We start from the raw sequence: 24,868 nt of genomic DNA, 5'->3' as shown, positions 1-24,868 counted from the left end.
AAGAGAAAGAGAGAGAAGAAAAAAAGGGCAGGGGAAAGGAAGGAGGGAAACTAGGGACATTGGTGGCAGGAAATATGCACTGGTATATGACTGAAACTCAATCCTAAACAACTTTGTAACTGTGTACCTCACAGTGACTCAAATACTCAAATAATTTATTTATAAAAACTTTTTTTTCCCGGGGCCAGAGTGATAGTTCAGTGGTGGGGTGTTTGCTTTGCATGCAGATGACCCAGAACAGACCTGGGTTCAATCCCTGGCATCCCATATGATCTCCCAAGTCAGGAGTAATTTCTGAGTGCATAGCCAGGAGTAACCCTTGAGCATCACTGGGTGTGGCTCAAAAACCAAAACAAACAAACAAACAAAAAACAAACATTGGTATCAAAAAATGAAAAAGAAGTGAATTAATAGTACAGTAAATAGGGTGTTTGCCTTGCACCCAGCCAACCTGGGTTCTATCCCTGGTACCATATATGGTCCCTTGAGCTATATATAGTGATCCCTGAGTACTGCTGGGTGTGCTAAAAAAAAAAAAACAAAAAAAAAACCAAATGGGGGTAGTGATGAGTAGAAACCTTCGTAAAGAAGACATACCTATGCTCAAAAGACATATGAAAAAAATCCTCATCTCTTATCATAAGGAAAATAAAAATCAAGATATTAGTGAGGTATTGCCTCACACCAACAAGAGTAGCAGATATCACAAATAACAAAAACAGGGGCCGGGCGGTGGCGCTAGAGGTAAGGTGCCTGCCTTGCCTGCGCTAGAGGTAAGGTGCCTGCCTTGCCTGCGCTAGCCTTGGATGGACCGCGGTTCGATCCCCCGGTGTCCCATATGGTCCCCCAAGCCAGGAGCGACTTCTGAGCCCATAGCCAGGAGTAACTCCTGAGCATCACCGGGTGTGGCCCAAAAACCAAAAAAAAAAAAAAAAACAGAGGCCAGAGATAGCACAGCAACAGGGCATTTGCCTTGCAAGCAGCCAATCCAGGATGGACGGTGGTTCGAATCCCAGCATCCCATATGGTCCCCCGTGCCTGCCAGGAGTGATTTCTGAGCACAAAGCCAAGAGCCGCCGGGTGTGACCTCCCCCCCAAAAAAACCGACCAACAAAAACAACCAGTTTTGGAGTATATGTAGAGGGGCTGGAGAGATAGCATGGAGATATGGCATTTGCCTTGCATGCAGAAGGATGGTGGTTCGAATCCTGGCATCCCATATGGTCCCCCAAGCCTGCCAGGAGTGATTTCTGAGCGTAGAGCCAGGAGTAACCCCTGAGCACTGCCAGGTGTGACCCAATTAAAAAAAAAAAAGGTTTAATAAATACAAAGAAAGAAGGCTGATGGGTTGAAGCAATAGCACAGTGGGCAGGCCCTTTGCTTTGCAATTGGCTGACCCAGGTTTAATCTCCAGCATCCCATATGGTTCCCCAAGCCTGCCAGGAGAAACTTCTTTTTTTTTTGTTTTGTTTTGTTTTGTTTTTGGGCCACCCCTGGTGATGCTCAGGTTTCTGGCTATGCGCTCAGAAATCGCTCCTGGCTTGGGGGACCATATGGGATGCCGGGGGATTAAACTGCAGTCCATCCTGGGCTAGTGTGGGCAAGGCAGACACTTTACCGCTTGTGCCGCCACTCCAGCCCCCAGGATTAACTTCTAAATGCAGATCCAGGAATAACTCCAGATCACTGCTGAGTGAGGCCCCAAAACAAAAACAAAAACAAAACTAAAAAAACGCAAAAGAAGGCTGCTGGCCAAAGTTTTAGAAAGAGGGTGGTGGGGTGCTGTGCTGGGGTCACATGTCAGGGTCTTACTCTGAGCTTGGTGTTCAGGGGTCACTCCAGTATGTACTGGGGATTGAATCCAGACCTCCTGCACACAAAGCATATGCTCTGGCCCACTGAGGTCTCATATGTTAGCAAAAGTTTTAGGAGAGGGCCCGGAGAGATAGCACAGCGGTGTTTGCCTTGCAAGCAGCCGATCCAGGACCAAAGGTGGTTGGTTCGAATCCCGATGTCCCATATGGTCCCCCATGCCTGCCAGGAGCTACTTCTGAGCAGATAGCAAGGAGTAACCTCTGAGCACTGCCGGGTGTGACCCAAAAACCAAAAAAAAAAAAAAAAAAAGTTTTAGGAGAGCTTGAAATCCAAACAAATTGGCATTTGTTTTCAAAAGATGATGTTTTCTGTATACGACCTTTCTACCTTTCTCTTTTTTACTTCTGTGAGTAGACAGGGAAGATTCTTTCCTAAGAAAAGCTTCAGTGCCAGGCAGAAGGCTTTTAAATAACAACTTGATCACCAGCAGAGAGGTTAGAGTGCCCTGCTCTCACTCATCATGTCTGCGGATTCCAGGTTGCGATAGCAACAACAGAAAAGCAACTGCCAGGCAGGCAATGGTCCAGATCAGGCCATGCTTCACCTGAGGCTGGCCCCGGAAGCCATGCCAGTGCCCATCTACCTCTCTGAGTGGCAGGATGACATTACAGCAGCCATTGTCCTTGCTGGCAAAGCAGATATAGCTGTCTGAGGCAAACATCCTCCCAGCAGTGTGACAGCGACTGAACGGCGTCCAGAGAGAACAGTCTACCACTGCGTGCAGCTTCTCCTGTCTGGGTAGCCTGAAGAATGCTCGGAAGAACTCATTCTGGGCTCTAGCTTCCAGGTCTCTGGCAAAGGGGGAGAGAAGAAGAGAAGCAAAACCAACAGTGAGTGAACGACCAGACTGCTGAGGAAAATGCTTCAGAACCATGGTCACAACCTGATCCTGTAGTAACTGGGAAAAGGTGTGGCTTCTCCTAGTTTCTGCACACATTTCCCCAGAGTCACCCTCTGAACAAGCACAGTGAGCACAGAAATTATGTACAGCTGAGGGAGAAGGGAACCCAAGAAAATATATATAAGACCTTAAAATGATTTGGGCATCAGAGTGATAGTACAGCAGGTAGGGCATTTGCCTTGCATGTGGCTGGTCCGTTTCAATCCCTGGCATCCCATATGATCCCCTGAGCACTGCCAGAAAAGATCCTTGAGCAAAAAGCCAGGAGTAACCCCTAAGCAGAGGTGGGTGTGAGCCAAAAGAAGAAGAAGAACAACAACAATTCCAGTGTGATGGGATTTAAATGTTCTCCTATTCTTGTTCTACCTGGCGATATATTTCCTGGAGTCCTACTATGTTCTACCAAGCTACATATTAGGTTCTCCAAAACTTGAATGGTTTTCCTTTAGAAAAAGTGATAAGGGAATGGAGTATACCCAATAGTTCCTGGAGCTACTCCTAATGGATGGGGACTCCTAATAGTGCTCAGGGAACCCTGCAGTGCCAGAGAATCAAAGCTCTTGCACTCCAGTCCTTTGGGCATCTTCTTAGGTCCAATAGCTTGAAGTTATATTGCCTAAGTGTGCCTACCCTGGCCTTTTTATGAAAATTGTTTTTGACATACACACACTTAGGCAACATAATTTCAAGCTAGAAAAAAATTATAAGGGACAGGTATGGCCATTTATTTATGATCAAGGGATATATGTACATCATGAAGAACTCACATTCCTAAACATTTATGTACCTGATGAAGGACAATCAAAATGCCTAAAAGACCTGTAGAAAGATATTGACAGAAACACAACAGTAACTTGAGACTTTAACACCATTCTGTTTTCTCTGCATAGATAAACTAGATTAAATTTACCAAGGAAATGAAATAGAAGCAGACATGATGCAGTGTTCTATATTCTCCAAAAATAGACCCTTCATTCTTCTCCAGTCCACATGGGGCATTCTCTGTGATAGAACCCATGCTATGTGACAAAACATATCTCCATAAAAGCAAGAAGATAGAAATTTTATCAACTAAGGGCTGGAGTGATAGTACAGCGAGTAGGGCGTTTGCCTTGCATGCTGCTGACCTGGGAGCAACCTGGGACTGATTCCCAGCATCCCTTCTGGTTCCCTGAGCCTGAGGATAGAGCCCAGAATAATCTCTGAGTGCTGCTAGGTGTGGCCCAAAAACAAACAAAAAATAAATTGGGGCCAGAGAGATAGCACAGTGGTAGGGAGTTTGCCTTGCCCACAGCCAACCTGGAATGGACCTGGGTTTGATTCTCGGCCTCCCATATGGTCCCCTGATACCTGCCAGGAATGATTTCTTTTTCTTTTCTTTTCTTTCTTTCTTTCTTTTTTTTTTTGAGTGTGTGTGTTTTTTATTTTGTATTTTTGGGGGACACACCCGGCGGCGACCAGGGGTTACTCCTGGCTCTGTGCTCAGAAGTCACTCCGGGCAGCTTGGGGAACCATATGGGATGCCAGGATTCGAACTGGGGTCCATCCTGTGTTGGCCGTGTGCAAGGCAAACGCCATTCCGCTGTGCTATCGCTCCAGTCCCCAAGAATGATTTCTGAGCACAGAGCCAGGAGTAACCCCTGAGTGCCACAGTGTGGCCCAAAAACAAAAACCAAAAACCAAAATTACCTACACTTAAACCTTTTTAAGTTCTTTCAGGAAACTGAAGAAGCAGGAATTCTCCCAAACAATTTCTATGAGGCAACTATTACCCTGGTATCAAAAGCAATAACAAAAAAAGGGAAAAATACAGATCTTTATCTCTGATCAACACAGATCAAAACATCAACAACAATAGCAAAGTGATACAGTGTACTGTAAATACAGTAATATAATATAATCATCACCATGAACCCAAGTAGAGTTCATTCTGAGGATGCAAGGATGAGGTAACATACAAAAGCCAACCATCATTATACATATACGTATAGAAAAAATTAAAAAAATCTGAAGGGCTTCCAAGCTCAGAACTGGGGGCAGCCCCACAGCATGCAAAACAAATAAAACAAGCAAAAATTAGGATCCAGAGTTTGCAGAAAAAAACCAAAATGGACAAACAAAAAGGGGCTGGAGTCGGAGCTATAGTACAATGGGTGGCATTCGCCTTGCATGTGGCTGACCCGGGTTTGATTCTCAGCATCCTGTATGGTTTCCTGAGCCTTCCAAGAGTGATTTCTGGGGGCTGGAGAGATAGCATGGAGGTAAGGCATTTTGTCTTGCATGCAGAAGGAGGGTGGTTCGATTCCCAACATCCCATATGGTCCCCTGTGCCTGCCAGGGGCGATTTCTGAGCATAGAGCCAAGTAACCCCTGAGTGCTGCTGGGTGTGACCCAAAAACCAAACCAAACCAAACCAAACAAACAAAAAAAAAACAAAAATGATTTCTGATTGCAGAGCCAGTAGTATTCCCTGAATGCTGCCAAAAATAAACAGACAAATAAAGAAAAGCAAAAGAAACATTTTCAGCAGCCCTGAGTATAAGCTCCCCTCCCCTCATTCCTTTACTGGAAACTCAGGCAAACCATCCCAACAGAACTCTCTACAAACAAAACAGGAAGGTTTCACACATGGCACTGCCTGTCTGGCGTGTGCATAACCAAAACGCCTTCCTCTGGGACCCTCTGGACCAGTAAGGAAACAGCTGACCTGTGACCAGCAGCAGCTCAGGCATACACGGAACCTGGCCTGGGGTTGCCCTCCTGTTGCATTAATATTTTTCTTTTTCTTACTCCTGGGTATGTACTCAGAAATCACTCCTGGCTTGGGGGACACCAGGGGATCGAACCCCGGTCTGTCCTAGGTTAGTGTGACAAATGTCCTGCCACTTGTGCCACTGCTCAGGCCCCTGCATTAATTATTCATTATAAAGTCCTAGTGGTGTATGGATGTATAGTGAGGCCTTTCTCTGCCCGGCCTAGCGCCTGCAGCTCCTTTGGCTGGCAGATCTGTGGGTTCAGGATAATGGCGAGGAAATGGTACACAGGTAGTCAGGTTAAGTTTCAGGAGAAACTCAGCTTTATGACAAGGCCCTAACCACCATGTACATATTCCTCACCTGGCCTTCAAACTAAGCAGCCTCTTTCCTGCTCCTGCATCCCTCTTGTCTCTCCTCTCTCCTTCCTGAGGCTCTCTGCTTCATCTGTCTTTTCCCTTCCCCAGACCCACCCCCCAGATGTGGGAGGGTCTCCAGGTGAGTTAGGCAGGAAGTTGGGGGAGGGGTAACACCCTGCATGACAGTGAGGTGAGTGTCTGTGGGCCCCTACATCTGAGAATTTCTTTTGTCCTGAGAACTGGGCAAGTCGAGGCCCTTAGCACAGGCCTCTCACTTCTACCAGAGCCAAGCATCTCGAGGTGCCAGTGCTTCCTCCACCCAAGAACCTCCTTCTGGGTTCAGGGATCACAGAGACATCTCATCTGTACATCAGAGAAGTTGTGGGGAAGTGGAGAGGGGCTCAGCCCTGCATTCGGCCTTCCCTGTGGTGGCCAGCAAGGCCTGGAGAGAGGTGAGGGGATCTGGGCAGAGGGCGAGGATAGTGCAAAGGCTGAGGGAGTAAAGGTGTAGTAAAGCAGTAAAGGTGAGGCCTGGCCTTTCACCTGATGCAAGAGGGGAGCAGGCCTGGCAGGGCTCCCAGATGCCACTGCAGTGTTCCATGGCCTCTCTCACAGCACCTGGCAGTGGTGCCATTGACTTTCGTGCTCTGTCCTCCCAGGATAGTGACAGGGGACATTTCTCTGCCCATAACCTACACTGTCACCAGGAGTATTTTTAATTTGGTCACAGAAACATCAATTCCCAAGACCCCTGCCCCTACCTCCATGGTCTCTTTGAAGCCCTCTCCTGGCCTCTGTGGCCCTATTCCTTGCAAAACTTGGGGTATAGGCCTTCATCTCCAGGAATAAGGAGGGGGCCACAAAGATAGAGATGCACTGTACCCCACCCCATGCTCTCTGCTCATCCCTTCTCCCAGGAGGGAGCACTCAGCACACAGGGTCATGACCCCCACGCAGCCTGCCAGCCTCCTGACCCCAGGGGGCCAGTGGCACAGCCCTTATCTGGGAAGGGAAGTGAGACTCTGTCAACAAGGAAAGCCCAGGAGCATTCCAGCCATCACTGTGCCCTCAACACGAAGAGCTGGTTTCCGAAACTGAAAATCAGGGCTCTCTTGGCAGCATGTCAAGTTGAGTCACTGCCTGTTTATGTCCACAGGCCACGTCTCCATGGCAGGGGCTGTGTGGAGAGTGAGCTAGGAATGAGGGTGAGGGAAAGTGCGGAAGTCACACTACTACCACCTCTCCAGGGCCACGGCTTTGTCTGCTTTCCCTCTTCCAAACACCTACGGATGGATGGGCCCCTGCACACATCCCAGGACCTCATGATGAGCAGTAGCCTGCCTGCATCTGCTGAGTGTCTCTACAGCTCTACCTCCGAGACACCCGAAGAGGGTCAGGAACTGAAGTAGGACATGTCACCTGGAACCTGCCTCATACCCCACGTTCACAGCCCCTGTGCCAGTGGTGGGAAGAGCTGTTTCCAGGGGGTTTCTGAGCCAGGAACAATGTGGACAGGAGTCTCTACTGAATAAACTAAGCAGGTGTAGACGACCAAATCATGACAGAGGAATTGGCAGAACTTGGGAAGGGCAGGGGCCAGAGTCAGTGCCGAGAGAAGGTGCTGGCCGTGCATGTAGTTGACCTAAGCTTGTATTCAGCACACATATGCCTTCCCCCGGAGGCTTACCAGGAATGATCCCAGAGCACCACAAGGTGTGGCTCAGAAACAAACAACACCCCCAAAATATGGAGAATACTTCTCATCGCATTGCTGTGAGCTGTCAGAGACTGAATCTCAAGAAGGGGTCCAGAAGCTAGGAGCTCCATAGCGGATGGAGACAGCAGCCCAAATGTCACTCCTCAATGGGAAGGACATGTAGCACCCTAATTAATTTCACATCCCAACACCAGAGAGACCATAGGACAGGAGTGAATATTTGTTAAAAAGTTACCCAAAAGGGGGGGAACAATTATTTTCTCACTCTTGCCCTAATTGTGACTATCTAGGATCAGTCTTAAAAATATACGACATGCCAGAGCGGGTCTGTGAACCCCGAGTCTACTGGTCAGAAAGACATAACTCCCCCAGGAGTTCAGAGAAGGCATTGCACATTATATTAAAATGGATAAACTATTAAAAATTTAATATCCTGCTCTGGAGAGATAGCGCAGTGGGTAGGGTAATTGCCTTGCATGGGTCAACCTGTTGGATCCCTGACATCCCATATAGTCCCCCGAGCCCACCAGGAGTGATTCCAGAGCATAGAGCAAGGAAGTAAGCCCTGAGCACTGCTGGGTGTGGCCCAAAAAAACAAAACAAAAGTTTAACAACCAGACCCACAGAAAATGAGCACACAGTCCGCCACCACACCCCTGGGGGCACCTCTTCAGAAATGTGGGTGCAAATCTTTATTCACTTATGTGTACATCTGGCATTAGATGACTACTGAGTCTGACTTGGCAGCAGTGGTAGAGCCTCGAGTCCAGGACTCAAGTGGAGCAAGTCTGTCACAGGAGCCTGAGAAGTATTCGGGTGTCAACATTATTGAGCTGGGGCCAGAGAGAGAGCACAGTGGTAGGGTGTTTGCCTTGCATGTGGTCAACACAGGATTGATGGTAGTTCGATTCCTGGTATCCCATATGGTCCCCTGAGCCTGCCAGGAGCAATTTCTGAGCACAGAGCCAGGAGTAACCTCTGAGTACTGCCAGGTGTGACCCCCCCCCCCCGCCAAAAAAAAATCATCATCAAGCTACGAAGAACAAAAGATATGGGAAGCGTGGGGAACATTACCCCTTGTGGGCCCCAGGGGAAGAGGCACACAGTGTGGTTGTGAGGGGCACCATTGAATGGAGTGGCCCAGGATGACTGAAATGGGAAGTCCTGTGCTAGGTATAAGTGTTTGTTTCAGCACAATAACATTTTCTGAATGATTAGCGCTATCATAATAGCTGTGCTAAGCCTGTCATTACAGCAAAGGTACCCAGTTTGATGTTCCTGAGAACTGAGTTGTTTTTCCCACAAGATGCTACATCTTCTATCTGCTCTGCAGTGCTCAGTTTGAACCACAAAGCCAGAAGTCAGGGCTGGAGTGATAGATAGAACTGTGGGAAGGGCATTTGCCTTGCATGCAGCTGACCTGGGTTCGATCCCCGGCATCCTATCTGGTCCTCAAGGGTGATTCCTGGGAGCAGAGCCAGGAGTGATACCTGAGCACCCAAAATAACCCCCTCCAAAAAAATTAAAAAAAGAATGGGGCCAGAGTATCTAGATAGCACAGCAGGCAGGGAGTTTGCCTTGCATGCAGCCTGGATTTGATTCCTGGATTCAATTCCCTATATCCTATATGGTTCCCCAAGCCTGCCAGGAGCAATTTCTGAGCATAGAGGCAGTAGTAATCTTGGAGCAGTCCCGAGTGTGACTCCCCAAAAAACAAAAACAAAAACAAACAAAGCCAGAAAGTCAGTGCAGTGCAGTTCAAACACCAACAAGAATTTTATGTTTTTATGCTTATTTTTAAAATTGTGTGCGTGCATGCGTGCGTGCGTGTGTGTGTGTGTGTGTGTGTGTGTGTGTGTGTGTGTATGTATGTATGTATGTACCACATCCCCCAGCTGTGGGATTACTACTGGCTCTGCACTGAGGTATCACTCCTGGTGCTGCTCAGGGGACCCATAAGGTGGGACTGAGGACTAACCCAGAGCCAGTCACATGCAAAGCATATGCTATATCTCTTTGGCCAGCATGAATTTTAGATAATAAAGTTCAGCTAGCCAACAAGATTAAGTGCATATGACACTGAAGTTGATGTAAACTGAAGTTCTATTGTTATCAAATAAGATAATAATAATAACTCAGCAATAACCACCTCGGTGATTAGAATCCATCTGGGACAAAGACTTGATTTTCATTCTAGTAGGCAGGCACATTTCTTTTTTTGTTTGTTTTTGGGCCACACCCAGTGGCACTCAGGGGTTACTCCTGGTTCTGAACTCAGAAATCGCTCTTGGCAAGCTCAGGGGACCATATGGGATGCTGGGGATTGAATCCAGGTTCATTTTGAGTTGGCTACATGCAAGGCAAACACCTTACCGCTTATTATCATTCCATCCTTAGGCAGACACATTTCTAATTTAAAACTAATATGAAACTTTCTAATATGTTTCTAATATGAAACTCCAAAAAATATATTTTTATTTATTTATTTATTTGTTTATTTATGGTTTTGGGGCACACCCAGCGGTGCTCAGGGGTTATTCCTGGCTTTGCACTCAGAAATAGCTCTTGAGGAGCCAGAGAGATAGCATGGAGGTAGAGCGTTTGTCTTGCATGCAGGACAGTGGTTTGAATCCTGGCATCCAATATGGTCCCTCGAGCCTGCCAGGAGCGATTTCTGAGTGTAGAGCCAGGAGTAATCCCTGAGTACTGCCGGTGTGACCCAAAACAAAAAACAAAACCAAAAAAAAACACAAAAAGAAATCACTCTTGGCAGGTTCAGGGAACCATATGGTATGCCAGGGATCAAACATGGGTCTGACCTGGGTGGGCTGCATGCAAGGCAAACGACATACCACTGTGCTATCATTCTGGTCCCTCCCAAAATATTTTGATGTTCACTGATGAGCATTCCTTTTTTTCCACGTGTACAAGCAAGGCGTGTGTTTTACTGCTGAGTCCCATTCCTAGTGTTCACCTGCAGACAAGCACTGAGTTCTATCAGTATGCAAATCACACCACACTTTCAGAGGTAGATATATGGCAGTCAGTTTGGAAGTGAATTCGGCAACTCGCCCCAGAGGTCCAGGGCTGCCACACAAAGGAAATCAACACCAAGCACTGCCAGGTAGGCTCTCTCTGCAGCAATGAGCGACATGGCAGAGGAGACGATGCCAGAAGAGTCTACAGCCAACCGACAGCCTACACACAGACGTGCTCACCTCTTGGTGATCTGGCTCAGCTCCTGAAGATCAGGATCCAGGTCAAAGCTTTCGTTGTCCAGCAGCCTTCGCAGCGTCACATCGGCCAGCTGCTCCATGATTCGGAACACCTCGTCGAGGTTCAGGAACATGGAGAAGTCACGCTCCTTGCTCTGGGTGGTGATTCGGATGGTGTCTGTCAGAAAAACGCTGGCTGTCCGCTCCAACTTCTGGACCTCAACCCAGGGGACCACAAGTTTCACTAGGAAAGAAAAGGGCATGTATGTGTTTGGCCTTACAGCCGGACTCGAGTTGATCGTTTCGGCAAATTGCACCTAAACGGGAGCTGGACTGGACAGATAGAAAGGCTGGACAGCAATGTTATATTCAATACATTTTCTTGTGACTTTTTCTCAAGGATCTAAGTCTTTTATTTTGTGTTTTTTGGGTCACACCCAGCAGTGCTCAGGGGTTCCTCCTGGCTCTATGCTCAGAAATCGCTCCTGGCAGGCTTGGGGGACATATGGGATGCCGGGATTCGAACCACCGACCTTCTGATTGCAAGGCTTACCTCCATGCTATCTCTCTGGCCCCTAAGGACAGTTTTCTAACTCACACACATACATGGGGCAGTTTTCTGAAATACTAAGTAACAATATAAAAACTTTCTCAAGACTTCTTAAACAGATACTTGCAAAATACACAAAAGTTTCTCAAGTCATATAAATTCTTGTTTCAAAAGCAGCATTTATGGCAGGAGCCACAAGGGTGGGGTGGAGTGGAGGTGGGGGGAAGAATGCCAAAGAAATTCTCTCAGGATGGGACCTATAAAAGAAACAAGGGCCTAACATTTAGATGGCCAAATGACAGTTGTCAGATATAAACAGTTTTTATAGGCCTCTTTTAAAACTAGCACAGTACAAGCAGTTCATTTTATAAACAAGGTTTCTATTCTCGGAAATGTTTGACAAGGCAAGGGTAGGGTATTAAAGCAAACCAAATACAGTAAAGACTGTACACACACACACACACACACACACACACACACACACACACACACACTCACACACATACACCAGACCAAAGTGTTATGAAATACTGAAATCACTTATTTTACCCATGTTTTATTTAATAAATTTAGGTTTTGTGCAGTGGCTATTAAATGTCAGGAAATAGCTTGTTTTCTCCTGCAAATAATGGAGGGGCAATTTAGTGGCTTTATTTCTGTTTATTTTGCAATCATGTCTTAAGTGTTTTGATACTTTTAGGTCATATTTCAACATCAGGCTTGAGTGAAGGTGGATCCAACTATTTCTTTTTTTTTTTTTGGTTTTTTGGGCCACACCCGGCGGTGCTCAGGGGTTACTCCTGGCTGTCTGCTCAAAAATAGCTCCTGGCAGGCACGGGGGACCATATGAGACACCGGGATTCGAACCAACCACCTTTTGGTCCTGGATCGGCTGCTTGCAAGGCAAACGCTGCTGTGCTATTTCTCCGGGCCCAGATCCAACTATTTCTGATTGCTTTCCTGTTTCTCTCTCACACTCTCACACACACAAAACACACACATATACATAATTCATACATACACTCTTCATTGACACCATCACTTTCCATTTATAAAGCATCTATGTTGCGATGAGCTTTTTCTTCACCAATAGTAAAAACAGACACATAAACAAAGAAGCAGCCTATTACTCGACAGGCCCCCAAATAGCAACACAATATGTACAGACTGTCAGGGGCCAGGGCGGTCCCTAGAAATGATGAAATCTTAAGTAAATTTAGAAGGACAAAGAAGAATTGGCCATCCCTTCCCCCTCCCTCCCTTCCTTTCTGCTGGGTCTCTAGGAAAGCATATGCTCTACCACTGAGCTCTCCCCTGGCTCCAGAAGAGGGATTTCCAAGCAGGCAGGGAAAGACAGGTCATTCATTCTGAGGACTATTCCAGAAAGAGAAGGATAGGATGACCAAAGGCAAGCGCAATCACAGTCAAGGGTCAAGAATGGTGTGAAGAGACAACCAAGGAGGACTGGGCTGAGGCTCCCAGGCAGGAGAGATTTCATGAACCAGTCTTGCTGGTCCGAATGGGATACGAGCAAGTGAGAGAAGACAGATTATATGTCAAGCAGCAATTGTGTGATCCCACCTGGACCATGAGACCACCTGTTCTGGAAGAAGCATCTATGGGAATAAGTTGTTAGAAATTTCACATTCTGGGCTGCAGTGATAGTGCAGTGGCAGGATGTTTGCCTTGCATGAGGCCGACCAGGAATGGACCCAGTTTCAATCTCCAGTGTCCTATATGGTCCCCCGAGCCTGCCAGGAGCAATTTCTGAGCACAGAGCCAGGAGTAACCTGCGTGCAATGGGGAATGGCCCAAAAACCAAAATCAAAACTAAACAAAAAAATAAATTTCAAATTCTAAGGGGCTAAGTGTCTGATGTGTTTTCTGGGGCTCTGGTTCAATCTTGAGTACCACAGAGTTCACAGTACCACTGGGACAAGCTCCTGAGCACTGCTGGGAATGGCCCAAAATTAAGCCCCAAAATAACTAATTCCAGACACAGTGAACTCCTAGGACTAGTCTACCTTTTACCTGGAAATCTTACTGGGTCTGTGGATAAATGCATGAAAAAATGACATCCTGGCTGAATCTTGAGAGAAACAAGCACCCACCCTGCTTCTTGGGAGCAGTCCTGACCCTCAGACTTGGGAATTTAAAAAAATTTGTTGTTGTTGTTGTTGTTTTTGGGTCACACCTGGCAGTGCTCAGGGGTTACTCCTGGCTCCATGCTCAGAAATTGCTCCTGGCAGGCTCAGGGGACCATATGGGATGCTGGGATTCGAACCACTGACCTTCTGCACGCAAGGCAAATGCCTTATCTCCTTGCTATCTGTCCAGCTCCCAGATTTGGGAATTTTATGCTCAGCCCCGGAGCCTGATGAGAAGCAGCCTTTTGTTCTACTCCATCATAGTTAGGGGAGATCTGAGACCAGACTGCGTGTTCAACGCAATGCCAAAACTCTTTTGTAGCTTTATGAAGTATGTGGCACCAGACAGAAATGTTTCTGAAGGCCAAACGAATCCTCATCAAATCCACCTTGCAACCAAGGGCACCATTACATGTCCCTGTCTAACACCACCGTTTGGACACATATCCAGCACCAGCCATTAGCATTGCAATCACTTCTTCAGATCTAGTCCCCATTCTGGAGTTATTACTGGTTTGGAGATCAGCACTGGGCAACCCAGGGCCAGCCTGCGAAGGAGAATCCCAGCCCGAGCCCCACTTACGCTCCTTGCCCAGGAAGAAGGAGTAGAAGCAGAGGTGGTTGATGCTGAGGTACAGCCAGCCTTGCCGGGGCACCCGGCCCTTCCAGCAGCAGCACGAGTAATAAGTGACCAACTTCTCCGCCTCAGGGAAGCTGAACCTGGCCTCGAACTTCACCAAGGCCTCTCGAAACTTCTCGGGCTCTTCTTCTTGTTCAGCAAGCCTGCTGCTGGTCTCCTCTGCAATCAGAGCCTGGGCCGGAGAGAGAGGGGTGCCCTCAATTGGGGAGAAGGGCAAGGGAGGGTGGAATGGGATGCCTGCACTGCCAGCACACATGCATTAAGGCCATGTGCATACTGAGCAGCCCACGGCATGAAAAGACAGGCCTGGAGTGACCCAGGGCCACTCATCCCCGATTCTAAAACAAGCTCCTATTGCATTGTCTTGTTGTGAGTTTTGGCCTGCTGGTGCTGGGTGGGGGGTATTCTTGTTTGGCTGAGGTCACTCCAGGGAGTGCCAAGAATTGGAGCCAGGGGGCCATAGTGATAGCACAGTAGGGAGAGAACTTGCCTTGCATGCAGCCGACCTGGGTTCAATCCCTAGCATCCTATATGGTTCCCTGAGCCTGCCAGGAGTGACTCCTGAGTACAGAGCCAAGAGTAACCCTTGAGGCCTCCCATGTGGTTCCCTACACCCACCAGGAGTGACCCTGAGTAAATGTTGAGTACCACCAGGTGTGGCCCTAACACACACACACACACACACACACACACACACACACACAGACACACACACACACACACACACACACACACACAATGAAACCAGCACCTTCACTGTAGCTTCCTAGAGATAACGGGGACCCAGGTGACAGGGCAGGAATGATCATAGGATAACCCCGATGCTTGGTGTTGCAACAGGTCTCTAAGACAGATGGTGACTACTAATGAAACTTTAATATTCTCTTGCCTCCATGTGCCAGGGTTGCTCCCAGTGATGCTGGGGGACTCTATATTCAGAGGGTCGACTCTGAGGCTTCTGCATGCAAAGCCTGTACTGTCGCACTTTGGGAAATCTCCCTAGGCCCAAGACCCCCCCATGTTCCTCTTCTAGGGAGTTAGGAAAGTAGAAAATAAAATTCCTGCAAGTGCAAGTCTGGGATGACGCCCCCTCAGAACAATTACATGGCAACCAGCAGAGCTGGGGCCTCTATTCTGAAGAGCTTGGAGGCAAGTAGTTGCCCTTTAACTTGGTACCTGCCCCATTTTGCTCTACCCGAAAGGGAGAGCAGCTGCCTCGGTGTCTAAGGTTCGAGCACAGGGCAGAGAAGGAAGACAGGAAAGCAGCCAAACTCATCACTGTTTTGCCATCCCACAGAGCTCTCAGACCCTCTTTTTTTTTTTTTTTTTTTCTTCACTAAAGGTTTCTTTTAGATACTTGGAATTAAAAGAAAAAAGGTGAAGACTATTTATTTCAAATACTTCCAGATGAACACATGGATAGAAACTAGATCAGTACATACCAGTAACTAAACAATAGTAGAATGAGAAACATAAATTTGAATCTTTCGATATAGTCAAATAGTTTGCTCACATTGTTCACAATCAATAAAATCAGAATCAAAAGATGATGACTCTATAAGAGAATGGGTTAGTGGTCTTTCTCGGCAGCCTGGGGGATCATTAAAGTTCCATTTCCTTCTGCCTCCTGATGGGGCCTAAGAACTCATCAAGGCAGCTCAAGGAATTCTGCAGGGGCAGCTGGGAGCTCATCAGTTCCAAGCTCAGTGCCTGGCCCATCCTCATTCAGAACCAGCACGGGAGTCTCGTGACACTTTATGATTTGTACTCTTCTTTTTCTTTGGGTGTTGTTTCCCAGATTGGTTCTTTAATGTGTTCTGGTAGCTATTCTAGTTTTGTCCTTGTAACTTCCACAGCAATGCCTTCAGGGAGATTTCGCTGAATATATTCCAAGTAGACATCAGCTGTGCTTCCAGTTAGGTGTTCTAACTCTAAACGTCTATAGAGTGTTCTCATTTCATACTTGAACTCCATGTTTCTTGAAAATATGGACTGACTTTAGAAGAGTAACTCTCTATTTTCCGAGGCAGTTCATGCACTTTAATAGAGATCCCAAGCTCTTTAGCAGCAAGCACAACAAAATACTCATAACTATCTAATACAGCCTTATCATGGCCTTTCACTAAAACTGACAGGCGTTTGTATAACGTGTCTGGCTCATCAGATACAGTTATCGTGGGCTTTATCAAATCCTTGGGCACGTTGATGTGTAGGTTTGAAAACTGCACCCACTTCATGTTGGTGGTGAAAACAAAGCCAGTGTTTCTGGTAGTCCTGCTCTTGGAGCTATTTATGGATAAATCTCTTGAACCCTGCCAGAGTCGCTGGCACACCTCACCCAGCGCCATCCGCACAGCCATTTTCTTGGAGTGGGGCAAGGCAGCAGAAGGGCCCACAGGTATGCTTTGCACTCAAGGCCAGCTCAAAGTTAGGACTTCTCAAAGACACCAGCCAGTGATACATGAGCCAAGTTCTCTGTCCTTGGGCCCTACTCAGGTCAGCAGTCTCTTGGGAACTTGGTCTAAAAGGTATTTCAGGGACTAGAGTGATACAATAGCACAGTAGGTAGGGCATTTGCCTAGTACACGGCCAACTCAGGTTCTATCCCCAGCAGCACATTCGGTCTCCTGAGCCTGCCAGGAGTCATTTCTGAGCTTAGAGCCAGAAGTAACCCCTGAAAGCCACCTGGTGTGGCCCCCAAACAAAACAAACTAAAAGGGCATTTCAGCTTTGACATGAGGGCATCAGTAGAAGCCTACTCCTACATGCCTAGAATTATTTGGAGCTGAAGACAGTGAAACATAGCAGACACCAGAGAGGCTCTGAGGACCACTCCATAGCCCCCATGGTCCTCTGTAGTAAGACTCAGCTCAATTGTTCTAGTCAGCCAGTATAGAGACAACTCCAGACTTGCCCACCAGACAGGGAATGAGGGGGCTGCTCAGATAAGACCCCACCAAGGGGTTCCATTTCCCTCATTCTTTTGAGCTTCCAAGAGAGCCAACTTGTCAAGAAGCCTAAACTCCTGTTGCTTTTGTCTTGTCAGTGCCTGAAGTGCTCCATTCCTTGTGAGGACATTGTCCAGCCATCCTGAATCCCTCCTTTGTGGATGCTCAGGGCTGGCCTCTCTCTGTCTGCGTGTCCAGACGGGCAAAGAAGAAACATGTCCTGTCTTCCTCTAGAGGCTTCTCTAATGGCTCTGTATGAAAACAAATTTCCTGGAGCTAAAGATATAGCACAGAGGTAGGGCATTTGTCTTGCACACAACCAACCCAGGACAGAGGGTGGTTGGATTCCAGGTATCCTATATAATCCCCTGAGCTGTCAGGGCTGATTTCTGAGCACAAAACCAGAAGTAACCCTTGAGCACCACCGGGTGTGGCCCCCCACCAAAACAAAAAACAAAAAACAAATTTCTTGATTCCAAAGTAAGAGAAACTTCTAAATCAAAGAACCACTCAAAGTAAAAAGTAGTAAGGGAAGGGGATAAAAAACAAAACAAAACAAAACCCAAAACTATAAAATAATCATCTGGCGGGCCCGGAGAGATAGCACAGCGGTGTTTGCCTTGCAAGCAGCCAATCCAGGACCAAAGGTGGTTGGTTTGAATCCCGGTGTCCCATATGGTCCCTGTGCCTGCCAGGAGCTATTTCTGAGCAGACAGCCAGGAGTAACCCCTGAGCACCGCCGGGTGTGGCCAAAAAAAAAAAAAAAAAATCATCTGGCCTAGAGGACACAGTCATCACATCACACACAGCTGGACTCAGGGCCTGTATGTTTCCAACACCCAGAAAAAAGATGTCTCATAGGGCTGGAGAGAGAGCACAGCAATAAGGCATGTCTTGCATACATCTGACCTGGGATGGATCTGGGTTTGATTCCTGGCATCCCATTGGTCCCCCAAGCCTGTCAAGAGTGATTTCAAGCCTGTCAAGAGTGATTTCTGAGTGCAGAGCCAGGAGGAACCTCTGAACACCACTGGGTAAAGTCGATAAACCAAAAAAAAAAAAAGGTGCCTCGCTTCATCCCCAGTAAGGCCAATGATACACATTGATGCCTGGTTCTAGAAGCCAAAGCATTTACTGTCCTGGAAAGATAAACATTTAAAAAAAATGAATAAAATCAATGACCTGGGATGTTTTACACTTAGGAATGAAAGTGCATGATAGACTAGGGTGTTGTTAAAGTGTGTGCTCAATAATAGGGTTCAATTCAGAATGAGAAATAGACTCTGTTTCCAGCAAAGGTTCCTAATGCACCAACCACCAATCATGCTACTGCGGTAAGACCACTTCCACACAGCTTCTTCCCCAAATTCTTCTCTCACCATCCCTAGATTAGGTGCCTCTGATTAAGCAACATATATTCATGTTGTACACATGAACATACAACACACACACACACACACACACACCCCAAATCTATGCTCAGAAGACCTTGCTCAGTGCTGGGGAGTTGAACCAGAGTATGGTCACTGCAGCCACAGTGACAACGAGGAGCAAGCGCCTTCCCTCCTGTCCTACCTCTCTGGTTTCTAAAATCTTTAGAATAAATATACAATTTTAAGATGAGGAAAATTCTAGACCCAACAAAATGATGAGTAGCAAGGTGTCAAAACTGTCAAAGGTATCTGGAATAACTAAGAATTCGAGGCTTGGGATGCGGTTCAGGTGGGAGCGCCTACTATGTAGACCAGGGTCTGGAAGGGGATCCTAGTACAAGCCCTACAAATAGGCGTGTGAGCACCGCAGCCAAGTGTGTGACCTCTGGTCATGGCAACAACATAGGGAAGGTATATGTGTGCACGCACATGGCTGAAAACATGATGCAGTGTTCAAAAATGCTATTAGGACAGGAAAGACAGTATAGGAGTATCAGACATTGGTCATGTACTATGGCTAACCTGGGTCAATCCCTGGTATCACATATGGTCCCCCAAGCCTGGTGTGAGGAAAGGCGGGGGGGAGGTGGAGAGAGAGAAACATGCAGAAAATCAGGAAATCAAGGACTTACCTTTACCTTCCCTTTGACAAAGCTCGCGATATCATCTTTATTATCAAAGACAGACAAGGTATGAAGGAGATTTTGTTCCAGCCAGTCCCAATGCTGGTTTATTTCCTCTAATGTTGCACCTGGAGTAGAACAACAACAAATAAGTGATGAAAATAATTAACTGATTGCAAGAGCACATACTCACTTCCCGGACATCATGAGGCCCGTGTCTGTGGGAACAATGTGCACCCCACACACATTCTGGGCCCCCCCTGGGCTAGCTGCAAGTCAGGCACCTGCCGTGAGGGGCTGCATCTCACAAAGAGCCCAGGGCTTGAGACCATCCACTGCTCTGCCATCCAGATGCCCCCAGCCCCCAGCCCCCGGGAGGTCAACCTGGGTGTCCCTGCGCAGACATCCTGGCAACAGGATGCTTAGGGACAGAGACAGTGAATGGAGCCTCATGGGTTCCCCTCTAGATACAGTGTCCCACAAACAACCTCAGCTCATGGAGGAAAATACCCCAGCCTAGGAAGTTTCCATGGGTTCCAATTTTCAATTTCCTGTCAGGGATAAGAATGTGTCTTAAAAATACAAAATTGACTGAGGATGAAGCACAGTGATAGCACTAGCTTTGCATGTGTGTGGTCTTAAGTTTGATTCCGGAAAATATCCACCCACACCACCCCCCCAAAAAGCAAAAGACAAATGATGTAGTTTTATTAAAATAAAAAATGTTAAATTGTACACAGCAACTCAATTTCCTTAAAAGCCAACTAAAACAACATTATGATTACTGAAGTATTAGCAACACTACTCATGGTTATTTTAACTGCATTTCCTCTCAAGAGGCCTTCTGTCCTCTCCTTCACCCAATGCCAGCACCACTCAACTATCCAGTACACACTGAGCTGTGAAAATCCAAGGTGGGGGCCCGGAGAGATAGCACAGCGGCATTTGCCTTGCAAGCAGCCGATTCAGGGCCAAAGGTGGTTGGTTCGAATCCCGGTGTCCCATATGGTCCCCCGTGCCTGCCAGGAGATATTTCTGAGCAGACAGCCAGGAGTAACCCCTGAGCACTGCCGGGTGTGGCCCAAAAACATAAAAAAAAAAAAAAAGAAAATCCAAGGTGAAAGCCAGCAAGTCCTGAACAAGACAGGAGATATGTATAGAGGGGAGAAGATGCCTGGTCTTCCAGGATGGAAACTTTGCTAACATCAGAGACACAAAGAACTGCTGGATAAGTTGTGAATCAACAGTCTTGTTATTGTTATTGTTATTGGCCATTAGGCGCAGAAGAGGCCTGATGGCAATTATACCTCTTACACAGAAGGGCCTGATAGGCACTTTGCCAACTTAGGGACTTTCTAAATGGAACTTGCATTTAGTACTGGATTCCCCGCTCTTTCCATTGGCTCTATTCTGTCCCTGGGCCTACGATTCTTGGGCCTGACACTGAGTCTACAAATCTCTTTAACAAGGGCCACACAGTGACACACTGTCTTCATCAAGAGACTTTATTTCTCAAAGTTCTAGGAGTCCAAAGTCGGAATGCGGCACTCCTGGATCCTGGAAGAAGACGTCCAAGTTTAGACACTCCCAAAACTCTGGCTGGTTCTCTCCTCACAAGGCACCACGCCCATGACAGGGCCAACTTCATAAATTGAGTGCTGGATGTCACTGCATGATTATCACTCTCCATAACTGTCAAATCCTGTATTGTCTTTCTCAGTCCAAAAATTAGTTTATAACCATTTTTAAAAAGCTTCCCATAATATAAAACAGCCCACCTCTGGATAAACAACAAACAAAACCACAATACATACAATCTGTGATGATTACAGGGTGAAAGAAGTAAACTTCTTTGCCCGCAAAGGGCCTACCCCAAAAGTCGCATGGCACAGGGACTTATAACAAAGAGTATGGGAAGAAGCTGTCAGCCATAATGACCAAGGAACTTGCCTGGTCACCCTCACCTTGTTCAGCCTCACCTTGTTCTGCAAGGATCAGTAAGTCCCCTAGATTCAGGAGAACTACTGGGGTGTAGGGAACAGTCCTGACCTCTTGCTACATATTTGCCACCATCTGGAAGCCTCTTGTGGTACCAGGAAGCACATGGCCTTTCGGGCTCCCTAGCAGAAGAAAAGATCATTCTGAGACAAAATCAAACCAAACCGAACCAAACCTAGGGCCCTCCTGAATGCATCTTCAAAGAACCAGCTTCCTGTACTTAGCACCTATTCTATCTGCATGGCTCCTTGCACTCAGTGCTGATGTGACTGATCTGGAATTCATCTGGTCTTCTTGCCTTTGTCTTTCATCCCCACCCCACTGATTCTGTGTATTCAAGCATGCAATTTGCAGACACAAACACACCCCGAGACTGATGGGTCAACAATGATATCTTGGCTGCAGGCAGATAATCATCACAACCCTTTCCTTGGGCCTTCACAGAGTCTTGGGGATGCCCAATGTCTGACCTTCTCTGGCAGTTTGAAATTCTTTTTCTGTATCTTTAACCTTTGTTATCCATCATAAAATAAAAAATCCAAGTGATCAGATCTATTTTTTTTTTCATTTTTGGGCCACACCCGGTGATGCTCAGGGGTTACTCCTGGCTATGCGCTCAGAAGTAGCCCCTGGCTTGGGGGATCATATGGGACGCTGGAGGATCGAACCACGGTCTGTTCTGTGTCAGCTGCATGCAAGGCAAATGCCCTACCAGGGTGCCATCACTCTAGCCCCAGATCTATTTTTAAAAGCAAGTAACAAATAAAAAAAGAATTCTCTTTATTGGTTTCCCCACAACAAGAGGCATTTCAATTTCCACAAAGCCTTCGTGAAATTCTTGGGTAGAGTCCTTCTAGTGTTTGTGGCTGGAAAAGGCTGCTTCACATGGAGTAAGCCTTCTGGGCCTGCCTGCTCTCTTCCTGAGAGCATCTCCTGGGATGGTCTATGGCAGGTTCCTGGGCCACAGCACTGACCCTGAACAGCTTACTAAGCAGTTACCCTCCGCTGCTGGCTATAGCCCGTGGTGAAATCAGAAGCAAGACCCAGTCGAGCCCTTTGTATGGAATCAAGACTTGAGACGAAATCACCAAGAAAAGTACTCTACGCTCCTGGAGCTTATAACCAGGAGAGAACCAAAACAAAACCAAGTTCACACCTGAGAGAGAGAAAAAAATACAACATAAAATCTATCAGGACCTGCAGCTCCTTCTCAGTACAATTTGCCCTGCCCAGGATGAGAAGACACAGTTGCCGGTCTCACCCAGCAAAGACAATCAACATGATGAAACTTTTCCATCCAACTGTCTCCTGTTTCCTACAAAAGTTGCCAAGTGGAAGAGAAATTTTCCAAACTATCATTTCCTCTGCAGGAAGGTCGTATACAGGGTTTCACAAATACTGCATATCGTTGCAAGCCTACTGCACATCTGTGATCTCCAAAGACTACCTAAAAGGAAAGACACTCAATAAACAACACAAAACACCAATGCTCTGAGTAGTGCTGTTAAGTTGTGTTATTGTTGTTTTTTTAACTATAAGAAGCTGCCGGTCAAAAAAAGGCCCTTCTGGAAAAAGAAAACAACAGCAAATAGAACCCAGGCCAGATTATAAAGACAATTACTAATAAAACATTTGTTAAAGTTATTCTCTGCATGGTCTGAAAGTCACAATTTACAGATTCACAGATTTTATAAGTAAAAGGAGAGAGAAATGGCCCATAACTGGTGTGGAGAGGCACAAAGAAAAAAAAAAAAAGACCATAGAGGAACTCAGCATGGAGTAAAAGCAGTCTTCGCTGTGCCACCTTCCAAGCAGGGCAGAAGGGCTGGGTTTATCCTTCCAACGACACTTGGAGGCATTCCAGCAAACAAACAGATGATGCTCTAGAGTGCCTTCGAAGGTCAGCCGAGGCTGACCGAGGGTTGGGGTTCTGTTCACTCAGGTACCCTCCAAGGAGGCCACTTTGAGAAGGCTGCTCTGCCACTGTGGGGAGAGGCCTGGGGAGAAGCCAATCCTGCAGTGCCTGTGGCAGCTTCTGAACTGGGAGGAAATGAACTTGTTTATTTTAGTGGGGAGGAAGGGTTAGAGCCATACCCAGAAGTCTTCAGGGGCACTTCTGGCTGTGCTCAGGGATCATTCCTGGCAGTGACATTGTGGTGCCGAGGATTTGAACCCTAGCCAGCCGCATACAAGGCACATGCCCTACCGGTTTTACTATCACTCTAGTCCCCCAAATGGACTTCTGTTGTTTAAGTGAACCATAGGATAAGTGGTGTCTGGTCATTGGTTTTGTGTTCCAGTGGCAAAGGTTTATCAGTTTGGTATTGACTGGTCTCTAGTCTCTCTCTAAGCCACTGGTGAGATCATCCTTAGTTATCCTCCACTCTCTGACTCATTTCAGTCAACATGATGCCCTCGAATCCATCCACATTGTAAGAACTGCACGTTTCCATCCTTTCTTGCGGCTACACCATATTTATTCCCTTGTGTATATACAGATTTATATATTTATCAATTTTATTTGTTTGGTTTTGGTTTTGTGTCACACTCGGCGCTCAGGAGTTACTCCTGGATCTGTGCTCAGAAATCGCTCCTGGCAGGCATTGGGGACCATATGGGATGCCAGGATTCGAACCACTGTCTGTACTGAATCGGTTGCATGCAAGGCAAATGTCCTACCGCTGTGCTATCTCTCTGGTCCCCAGATTTAAATATTTAAAGCCACACCTGGCAGTGCTCAGAGATCACTCCTGGCTCTGTGCACAGAAATTATTCCTGGCAGGGGGCCGAAGAGATAGCACAGTGGTAGGACGTTTGCCTTGAACGAAGCCAATCCAGGACGGAGGGTGGTTCAAATTCCTGCATCCCTTATGGTTCCTCGAGACTGCCAGGGATAATTTCTGAGCGCAGAGCCGGTAGTAGTCCCTGCACGTCACCAGGTGTGATCCAACCCTGCCCACCCCAGCAAAAAAGAAATTTCTCCTGGCAGGCTTGGGGGCCCATATGGGATACTGAGGATCAAACCTAGGTTGACCACATGCAAGGCAAACACCCTTCCTGCTGTACTATTGTATTGCTCTGCCATGCCCCCTTCCATACACCACACCTTGATTCATTTGTCTATTACTAGATGTTTGAGGTTTTTCCATATCTTGGGTATTGTACTTAATGCTGCAGTGAACACAAGTGTGCATACAGACTTTCAAATTAATGAGGGAGGGGCATTGTGTGTGTTTTGAAGGTAGATACTAAGAAGTGGCTGAGCATTATGGGAGCTCTATTCTTACTGTTTTGTTGTTTGTTTGTTTTTGGTTTTTGGGCCACACCTGGCAATGCTCAGGAGTTACTCCTGGCAGGCACGGGGGGATCATATGGGACACCAGGATTCGAGCCAACCACCTTTGGTCCTGGATCAGCTGCTTGCAAGGTAAACACCGCTGTGCTATCTCTCCGGTCCCTGTTTGTTTGTTTTTTAAAGAAATCTCCAATCTAGGGGCCAGAGATAGCATTGAGGTAAGGCATTTTCCTTACATGCAGAAGGACAGTGGTTCGAATCTTGGCATCCCATGTAGTCCCCCAAGCCTGCCAGGAGTGATTTCTGAGGGTAGAGCAAGGAGTAACCCCTGAGCGCTGCCGGGTGTGAACCATAAACAAACAAACAAACAAAAAAATGAAAGAAAGAAATCTCCAGGCTGCTTTCTACAGAGGC

General features: G+C 46.9%; 1 protein-coding gene and 1 pseudogene across 1 annotated transcript in view; both read right to left on the bottom strand.

Moving 5' to 3' along the window:
* Nucleotides 1-24,868, bottom strand: part of TBC1D8 (TBC1 domain family member 8) — a 104,427-nt gene that overhangs the window by 19,372 nt on the left and 60,187 nt on the right. The window contains exons 3-6 of the mRNA XM_049785141.1: nt 19,171-19,289; nt 14,101-14,329; nt 10,824-11,064; nt 2,459-2,666 (exon numbers count right to left, since the gene is read on the bottom strand). Of these exons, the coding sequence (XP_049641098.1) occupies nt 2,459-2,666; nt 10,824-11,064; nt 14,101-14,329; nt 19,171-19,289 (797 nt within the window). The remainder of the gene's footprint in view (nt 1-2,458; nt 2,667-10,823; nt 11,065-14,100; nt 14,330-19,170; nt 19,290-24,868) is intronic.
* Nucleotides 15,913-16,517, bottom strand: LOC126024666 (28S ribosomal protein S10, mitochondrial-like; annotated as a pseudogene).

Source organism: Suncus etruscus, chromosome 12 (genome assembly GCF_024139225.1).
Source record: "Suncus etruscus isolate mSunEtr1 chromosome 12, mSunEtr1.pri.cur, whole genome shotgun sequence".
In the NCBI taxonomy this organism is placed as follows: Eukaryota; Metazoa; Chordata; class Mammalia; order Eulipotyphla; family Soricidae; genus Suncus; species Suncus etruscus.
Note: the sequence above shows the minus strand (reverse complement) of the source record. Positions and strands in the feature narration are given on the sequence as shown.